Consider the following 10,049-nt stretch of genomic DNA (forward strand, 5'->3'; position numbering starts at 1 on the left):
AAATAGCACTGTTCATTCATGTGATCAGTTTCTTGATACTATCCGCCGTGGCATTGTTCAAACTTGCTATGAACTTCCTACTGTTAATCATGACATTGTTCTAGATTCTTTTGTTCAAGTCTCACTTTCAATGCTAAAAAGAACTATTGACACCCTTCAACCAGCTTCCAGCCCCCTCGATGTTGTACCACCACGTCTCTTAGTAGAAGCCTTTGACTGTTGGGCCCATCTTTACTAGCCATTATAAATGATTCTATTAGTTCAGGGATTGTGTCCTCATTTTTTAAACATGCTGCAGTCCGTCCCCGTCTAAAAAAGGCAGGATTAGATCCTGGAGTTTTAACCAACTTTCATCCAATTTCTCAGCTCCCATTTCTGGCTAAAATTCTAGAAAAAATTATTTATAATCAATTGGTCGATCACCTTAACTCCATTAATTTATTTGAGATCGACCAATCTGGTTTTAGGTGTTATCATGGTGTTGAAACGGCACTCCTGAAAGTGTTCAACGACATCTCTTATTACTGACTCAGGTGATGCGGCAGTCCTTGTCCTCCTTGACCTGTCCGCTGCCTTTGACACTATTGACCATGAAATATTGCTGATGTGGCTTCAACACACATCTTTTTAGTAATATCAAAAAGGCAAGTTTACAGGGGGATATTATAGTCATGGGGGACTTTAATTATCCAAATATTAACTGGGATAACCTTACAGATGGAGGAGCACAAGAGCAGGAGTTTTTAGAAGTAATCAGCGACTGTTTGTTAACACAGCATGTTAAAGAGCCAACACGGGGTGAAGCCTGTCTGGATTTAGTATTCTGTAATAATCAGGATAGAATTGAGGGTGTAGAGGTGATTGAACCACTAGGGTCACGTGACCAGAATGTCATACAATTCTCAGTATTTTGTAAGAGTACAGATGCAAAGACTAAAATTGTTAAGTTGAACTTTGGTAGGCTAATTTTGAGCAGATGCGACAAAGTCTAAGTAGGATAGACTGGGATAAGCTTTTAAATGTGGAGACAGTCGAAGAGCAGTGGAACAGGTTTAAAAATGTAATGCAGGACAGATACATACCTAAATTTGGAATTAATAGGAAACTAAAAAAAACTCCACGATGGATTAATAAAGATTTAAAAAAGAAGTTGCAAAGGAAAAAACTGCTGTATAAGGCATATAAGACTAATGACTGCAAAGAGAATCGTAGCGCGTATGAGAACATGAGGGCAACCATTAAGAAGGATATCAGAGAGGCTAAAAGACAGTTGGAGAGGAATAGAGCAGATAAGGAGAAAGAAGACCCCAAGAGATTCTTTCAGTATTTTAGTAGTAAAAGAACAGTTAAGGAGGAGGTCAAGTTCATCAGGAATAGTAAAGGGAATTAAAAGATACAGACAATGAAATAGCAGATGCCCTAAACTTACATTTTTCTGAGGTGTTCACAAGTGAGCAAGTGGATAACCTCAGAGAGTAACAGGGACTACTAAGGAGGTACTGAGGGATTTGGAAATTGTAGAGGGAGAAGTGCTGCTCAGATTAAATAAGATGAAATCAAACAAATCACCAGGCCCAGATAATATTTATCCTCGTGTTCTTAAGGAGGCTAGTGAGTACATATATAAACCCTTGACACATATTTTTAGGAAGTCACTGTGCACTGGAGAGATTCCAAAGGACTGGAAAATGGCAAATATCATCCCATTATATAAAAAGGGTGACAGGGCAGATCAAGCAACTATAGGCCAGTAAGCAACAAGCATCACAGGAAAATTAATGGAAGGAATTATTAAGGATAAGATTGAGCAACACATGACAAGGACAGGAGTTATTCTGAACAGTCAGCATGGGTTCAGAAGAGGGAGGTCGTGTTTTACTAACATGTTGGAATTCTATGAGGAGGCAACAAAGGATACGATCAAAGTGGAGCTTATGATATTATTTATCTGGACTTTCAGAAAGCATTTGATAAGGTGCCACATGAGAGGTTGGGCATCAAGTTAAAAGAAGTGGGAGTTCAGGGTGATGTTTTTAGATGGGTGCAGAATTGGCTCAGACACAGGAAGCAGAGGGTGATGGTGCGAGGAACCTCATCAGAACTGGCCGATGTTAAGAGTGGTGACCAGCAGGGTTCAGTGCTAGGGCCGCTGCTATTTTTAATATATATAAATGATTTAGATAGGAATATAAGTAACAAGCTGGTTAAGTTTGCAGATGATACCAAGATAGGTGGATTAGCAGATAATTTGGAATCCGTTATATCATTACAGAAGGACTTGGATAGCATACAGGCTTGGGCAGATTTGTGGCAGATGAAATTTAATGTCAGTAAATGTAAAGAATTACACATAGGAAGTAAAAATATTAGGTTTGAATACACAATGGGCGGTCGGAAAATCGAGAGTACACCTTATGAGAAGGATTTAGGAGTCATAGTGGACTCAAGCTATCAACTTCAAACAGTGTTCAGAAGCCATTAAGAAGGCTAACAGAATGTTAGGTTATATAGCCTTGATCTGTGGAGTACAAGTCCAGGAGGTTCTGCTCAACCTTTATAATGCACTGGTGAGGCCTCATCTTGAGTACTGTGTGCAGTTTTGGTCTCCAGGCTACAAAAGGACATAGCAGCACTAGAAAGGTCAGAGAAGAGCGACTAGGCTGATTCCAGGTCTACAGGGGTTGAATTATGAGGAAAGATTAAAAGAGCTGAGCCTTTACAGTTTAAGCAAAAGAAGATTAAGAGGTGACATGATTGAAGTGTTTAAAATTATGAAGGGAATTAGTACAGTGGATCGAGACTTGTATTTTAAAATGAGTTCATCAAGAACACGGGGACACAGTTGGAAACTTGTTAAGGGTAAATTTCGCACAAACATTAGGAAGTTTTTCTTTACACAAAGAGCGATAGACACTTGGAAAAAGCTACCAAGTAGTGTGGTAGACAGTAAGGCGTTAGGGACTTTCAAAACTTCGACTTGATGTTTTCTTGGAGGAAACAAGTGGATAGGACTGGCGAGCTTTGTTGGGCTGAATGGCCTGTTCTCGTCTCGATTGTTCTAATGTTCTAATGTTCTAACATCTTGTTGGGCATAAAGGGGCCGCTCTTAACTGGTTCAGGTCATATCTAACTGGTAGACACTTTTCAGTGACTTTAAATTCCTCTTTTTCATCTACTGCTCCTCTTAAATGTGGTGTTCCTCAGGGATCCATTTTGGCTCCTGTTTTATTCTCTATATACCTTCACCCTATTGGAGCTATTTGTAGGAAATTCAACATTTCTTTTCACTGCTATGCTGATGATACTCAGGTTTATATTCCCATCTGCAATTCTGCAACAAATCAACTCCACAACTGCCTGTCTGAACTAAGATCGTGGATGGCCAATAATTTTCATGATCTGAATCAACCTAAAACAGAGAACAGCTTATAGTAGGTCCATCAGCTAAAGCCCACATTAGTCTTGGACTTCTCTGCTCTTTCTCTGTCTTTTCCAAACATCAAGTCCATAATCTTGGTGTTACCTTTGATAGTAACCTCTCGTTTGAGAAACAAGTAAATTCTGTAGTCAAGAGTTGCTTTTTCCAACCGTCTATTAGGTAAGATCAAGCCTTTTGTATCTTCTAAAGATCTTGAGACAGGTACTCATGCTTTTATTTTTTCTCACCTCGATTATTGCAATTCGCTGTATTCTGGAATTAGCAAATCTCTGATACGCAGGTTACAGTTGGTCCAAAATGCTGCCACTCGCTTTCTGGTTGGGGAAGAAAGTCTGATTCTGTTTCTCCAATCCTAGCTTCTTTACACTGGCTGCTGCCTGTCAGTTTTCAAATTGATTTTAAAATCTTGTTGCTAGTTTTTAAATCTTTACATGGGGTCGCTCCTGCCTATTTATCTGAACTGTGTGTTTTACACCAGCCATCCAGAGTGCTTAGATCTTCTGGTCAGTTATCTCTTGATGTCCCTCATACCGAGTGTAAAACTAAGGGGGACACACAGGGCTTTGACAGCTGCTGCTCCTCACCTGTGGAACTCTTTACCTCATCATATTAAGGAGTCGTCTACAATTCAAACGAGATTAAAGACTCACTTCTTTTCACTTGCATTCAGTGACCTTCAGTAATACTGAGGGTTTCCTCTTTGTGATCATATAACATTATTTCTATTTATTATCTATCTTATTTTATGTGAATATATTTTTATGTTTTATTGTTTACTGTTTTTGTTTTTTTATTTTTCTTTTATTCTATTATTGTAAAGCACTTTGGCCGCAGCATTACTTTGTTGTTTTAAATGTGCTATATAAATAAATTGACATTGACATTGACATTGACATATTCCTATGAAGTTCACTAAACAATCCTCTGTCATAAACAGCTGGATTCTCCTTGGCAGGCGGACATTACTTTATTTTGTATTTCAAGAACATCAGACAAGTCAGTAAAGACAGAACTAAAGACCGGACCCTCCTCGTGCAGACACAACTCCTCAGATGTCCCCTCGGTACAAAGGACTCTCGTTTGTCTTGTAGACTTTATTCTCAGAAGGTCACTTTGACTCGGTGGTCTCGTACCGATTAGCACTGCGTGTCATTGTCACTAATCCTGCTATTTAAAGACTCCGTGATGTCCTTTCTGTCACTTAGGACCCTCTTGTGTTTCAGTGCAGACCCTTTCTCAGGCCCACTGTGAATTTTCTACATTTCCAGCATGTCGATGTTGAAGTATTTGTGAGATGACAACACTGAGGACACACTTGAGGTTTTCACTCCCAACGTTTGCTCTTTTTAAAGTAAACTGAGTGCTGCTGAGTCCTCACAGGGTCTGCTCTCCATTCTCAGCCCCTCAGTGTCCAGTCCTGTCCCCTCTTTAGTGCCACTTTGTGTTTTGTCCTGCTGTCCTGTCCTTTGTCGTCACTATCAGTGTTGTCACCTTGTATGTCCTCTCGTCCCCCTCTCTTTATTAAAGCCCCCCTCACCTGTACTGACTGGTCACATGGTGTCCCTGCTGACTGATGACTTGTGACACTTCATCCTCATCAATGACAGGCGGCCATCTTGTGTTGTTAGATTCAGTGTCATAAATTCAGTGCCCCCCGTTGTCACTTCTGACAAGGAACTGAGAAACATAAAATGGGGGGTCTGCTAAATAAAAGGCCACCAACACAGTGTAAGGACGAGAAAAGTGACAGAGTCACCGACACAGCAGAGCAAAATGAATCAAAGTGGACAGGAATGACAGGAACAGGAGGACAACAGGCCAGGGGGGACATGAGACCCTCAGGTTAGTGACCACAAGTCTGAGAGCTGCTGGTGAGTCTGTGAACGAGTGCCAGGCCTCACTGGTGGTCTTCTTGTTTGTGTCTTTAACAAATCCTCGCTGTGTGATTCGTCTTTTATTAAAATGTCGCCGTTCTTGTGCTGTTGAGTTCACAGCGTGGTGATCAGGCTCTTTAGGGTTAAATGAAGATAAAATGGAGGAGGTCAGAGGTGCGACTACACAGGGGGGCCGAGCAGTGACACAAAGAGACACACGAGGGGCTTGGTGGGCTGAGAACTGAACACGTGCTGTTTGACGTCTTTGTCTTTTTAATGTTCAGGTCCTTCAAGGAGTGTAAATGTGTTGTCTTCCTCAAGTCCCCTGATTTCCTGACGTCTTCCTCTTTTCTTCTTCTTCTCCTCAGCTGATGTCACTTTTGACCCTGAGACTGCACATCCATGTCTCATTGTGTCTGAAGACAGGAAAGAAGTGAGACTGACAGACACATGGCAGAGAGTGACGGACAATCCAAAGAGGTTTAACCACTGTGTTTGTGTCCTGGCCAGAGAAGGATTCACGTCAGGGAGACACTACTGGGAGGTGGAGGTCGGGGGGAAGACTAACTGGGATTTAGGAGTTGCCAGAAAGTCGGTCAGCAGGAAGGGGGAGATTACAGTGAGCCCATATGATGGATACTGGACTGTGTGGCTGAGGAATGAGAACGAGTATGTAGCTTGCATTGGCCGTCCTCTCCCCCTCCCGCTGAGAGTGAAGCCACAGACAGTGGGGGTCTTTCTGGACTATGATGAAGGTCAGGTCTCCTTTTACAATGCCCAGTCCCGCTCTCACCTCTACACCTTCACAGACTCCTTCACTGAGCCCCTCTATCCGTACTTCAATCCTAATCTTAATGACGTGGTAAAACGCTGCCCCTCTGGTCATCTGCCCCCCGCACACACTGACCCCTCTGTATTAGCGCGCCTGTCCATCTCTGAGCAGCACAAAGCCGATGGAGACTTTCTTTAACATCAGACCACCGGAACTCAAAGCCCCCCTGAGGTGTCCTGCTGTTTGCTGCTCGTCTGATTTTCATTTTCAGGATTTCTGTGTTTAATGAGACATCAGGACTGAACACCTGGGATTTTTAAATGGCGTTGGATCAAAGCGCCGGCTCCATCATCAAATGTGAATCTGAGGGTCTGAGAATGAACAGAAATCCTGAGTGCGCGTCTTTAATTTGACATTCAAAGAGGAATTCAACAAAGATGGTTGTGTTCTCCACAGCACTGGATTGGTTTTCTTCAGTCGTTGTGTGACGTCACTTGCTGGTGGTCAGTCCTGATGACCCTGAGGTGCCCACTTTGTGACATTAAAAGACATGAAGAGTGTGAGTTGAGCAGAAGTAATCAGAGACCCTGAATATCGAGCCCACCGTCCATTTTGTAACTCGCTTATCTAATTCAGGGTCAAGGAGGCTGTCAATGTGGGGGGCAACATGGATAAGAACCAACCTGTGACACCAGAGCTGAAGGCCGGACCACCAATCACTGTGCTACTACGAGACCACCGATCAGACAAACCTGAATTCCTATCTAGCGTTATATACTTCTATTGTTAAACGTGGACTGAAATACACAACACTGTAAGTCTGCTGAGAAGTTCATCAACACTGAGATTAGTTTGGGATGAAATGAAATAAAACAGAAAGGGACGTCAAATGAAATAAAGAAAGGCAGGAATTACAAAAAGAAATCATCGACATCAGTGAGGTGACACGGGCTGTCCTCTGTAAGAAAATGGCTTCTCGTGAACTTCTCTGAGGGTCCACCTCACAGTCCTGAACCTCCCGGCAGACTTCGACGTCATTTCAGTGACACACACAGGTGGTCTGCTGCAGTGCTGGAGTCGGAGTGTGTGACAGAAATGACAATAATAAGTTTAATTACTGAACAGAGTGCTAGACGTGATGAAAAAGAACTGAAGAAACAGAATTCAAAATGGATGACTTGACACAAATCAGAACAATTAAAAATGACAACAGAATACAGAATTGTGTGTGAATGGCACCTCTTGTGGTCATGAAGTGTAATTAAAATAATTAAAAATGGACTCAAGTTCATCAATCCAGTCCTCGTCTGAATCAGTTTATTTATTGGTTGATTTGAGTGTGAAGTATGTGAGACTCAGAAATGTCACTTTGTCTGTCATTTATAAATGAACTCAAATAGAGTCGGGGACAGAACTGCAAGTGTGTTTGACTGGTGTTACCAGTGGATGTGCGACTGGGAGAACTGGGAGAAAAGTCATGTGACACCAGGAGAACACATTAACTCCACAGAGACGCTGAGCATGCTGGGATTTGAAGTCCGAAGTTGTGAGGCACTGGGCCACTTGGAGGTATTTATTAAAAATAAATAAATAAATAATAATAATAATAAAATTAAATTTGTTGAACAGAAGCCTCTACATATAGCGGGCCTGCAGTATGAAAAGTTAGCGTCACTGATGAGATTTGCTGAGTGACTTTGGAGTTGTAGATAAACTCGTGTCATCAGCGTGATCTTCATGCTCTTCCTCTCACTCATCACAGTCACTGCTCTCGTCTGCACACCACACACATGTCGGTGGTCTCACTGTTCGTATCTTTGACTTTCTCACATGTTAATGAAACTCTAAACGTGATGTTCATGTTTGTCAAGCAGACAAGTCAGAGTTTCCTGTAATCTGCACACTTGTCACTAAACCTGAACTTGAATGTTTGCTCGTCTTCTCCTTTCTTGGAGGAACATTTTGGAAGAAGAAGCTGTCAGTTCAACATGAATGAATAAAACCTTTGCTGTATGTTGAATTTTCACACCAGGATAGTGAAATACGTGGCACAGAAAATGAAGAGCAGCAGAACAAAGTGTGACAGGTGAGGTGTGACTTTGAGGAAGGCCACCAGATATGCCATTAGATGGAACTTCATGCACTTGTTTGTGTAGATGAAGAAAACTTGAAAAGTTATGTCAAGACTTAAGCTACTTGATTTTTTAAGAGAAGTAATTTCAATGACGTGAGTTTGAGGAAATATTTTATTTTTATCTTTAAAGTATTAAAAGATCAGATTTATGTGACTTTCATGCCTAGATAAATACAAAAGGGAAATTGTTGATTTCAAATTCCACTGTTAATTCTGTTCATGTCCACACATTAATTCATTTAAACATCAATCCCACTGATTTGTCTGGCTGTCTGTTTTTATGTTTTTCTTTATTTGTATTTCTAATATTAAAGACTGCATTCATCCCTAAATAAAATAATTATTGTGTTAAGTTGTCACGATGTAAAATGTAAAGACTCCGAGTCCACAGATGACACATTTAATCCAACAATAGAAAGCCAATAACAGACTCAAACTTCCCGTTTCTGTTCCTTTCTTTTTCTCTTTTTCCACAGCCCGCTATCCCCACCTAGTGGCACAAGGACAGAACACCACGTACTGTAAACACATTTAGATTTGAACTACAGCTGTGAACTTCACTGACACCCTTCAGATGAGTCCTTGAGTTGTGGCAGAAACCTCAATCCAAAGTGACTTACAAATCACAATGATTGATTTCATAATTCAGTCATAAAGTAGCCCCCCAGTGGTCTCAGGTCAAGTCAGATCTTTTCATTCACTCCTCTGATTTAGATGACAAGACGCCTCGCTGTGTTTCAGGCTCTCCGCTGTTTTCTTTTTTATTGTCCAAATCTCCTGATGACTCTGAGATGACATTTGTGAATGTGTCTGCCCCTCAGCTGGAGTTCTTGGACCTTTTCATGTCAGATTTGCTCAAATCTCAGTAACAAACAGGATGGATCTGCTGAATGCTGCATCAATGAAATTCCCAGTAGCCATTGCAGTGTCACTTGTCACTTTGCTGTGAGCCTTCTGTCTCTGAACTGAACATGAAGACCTGAAGAAGCAGAGCGCCAGAGCACATTTGTGTTTGTGTCGTCACACACCGACTTCAGAGGCCTCTTGTTATATTCTGACGCCATCACGTCTGTTACTGAATGGTGAGGAGTGATGAGTGGACCTGCTGAGTTCACTTCACCTTAAGGTGGGCGAAATAATGGAAATGATCGGGGACTTCAGTGAACTCAGTGAAATGAACTGAAGTCAATGGGGAAGGAGAAACTGAACCAGTTCTGAGTGGGCTCTACTGGTGTGGTGGTCTTCAAAGTGACCCTGAAGGAGATGGACACATCTCCTAATATGCTTGTCAGTCTAACCACTGTGCCACCGTGCCTCCCTGAAATAAACTTAAATGACTACTCCTCTCAAAATTGATTTTTTTTTATATTTATTACTCCAATGTAGCTTGTTGTGATGGCTGAAAATGGCAAAAGTTTATGATATAAGAACAGCCAATGGTGACCAATGCTGCACAACAACAAATGATGTGAAAAACGTCCATTAAATAAAGAGATAATAAAATCTCACATTACTTGTGTCTCATCATCCACATGTCGGTTATCCATAAACTCAAAAGCATGTAAACCAGGCGTATTATATAAATGGATACTTCAGAAAAATCAGCGCATGTCACTAACAGGAACTGCAAGTCACATGGGACTGACATTTTGAACTGAAGACAGGACTATTGACCAATGAATAAGGGGGAAGGCGGGTCTTCAGTTCAAAAGCACAGCATTATGGGAATGCCTTTAATGTGGATGATGTGCTCATTTTTTCATAAGTATTTAAAAATATATAAAAAAATAAAATCTGGTGGTCATGAATAGAATTGAAATTGAACCAAAT

General features: G+C 41.3%; 1 protein-coding gene across 1 annotated transcript; it reads left to right on the forward strand.

The window, feature by feature from the left end:
* Window positions 1–5,212: 5,212 nt before the first annotated feature.
* Window positions 5,213–8,713, forward strand: LOC120518739 (E3 ubiquitin-protein ligase TRIM39-like). Its single transcript, XM_039741720.1, has 3 exons — window positions 5,213–5,281; window positions 5,682–6,175; window positions 8,696–8,713. The coding sequence occupies exons 1-3, from the start codon at window positions 5,233–5,235 to the stop codon at window positions 8,711–8,713; spliced, it is 561 nt and encodes a 186-aa protein (XP_039597654.1). The 5' UTR covers window positions 5,213–5,232.
* Window positions 8,714–10,049: the final 1,336 nt, after the last annotated feature.

This window comes from Polypterus senegalus, chromosome 1 (genome assembly GCF_016835505.1).
Source record: "Polypterus senegalus isolate Bchr_013 chromosome 1, ASM1683550v1, whole genome shotgun sequence".
NCBI classification, from domain to species: Eukaryota; Metazoa; Chordata; class Cladistia; order Polypteriformes; family Polypteridae; genus Polypterus; species Polypterus senegalus.

Coding starts and splice junctions, on each gene's coding strand:
- LOC120518739 (XM_039741720.1), top strand. CDS start 5,233: ATGACAGGAACAGGAGGACAACAGGCCAGGGGGGACATGAGACCCTCA. Junction 5,282..5,681: donor GGGGGACATGAGACCCTCAG/GTTAGTGACCAC, acceptor TCTTCTCCTCAG/CTGATGTCACTTTTGACCCT.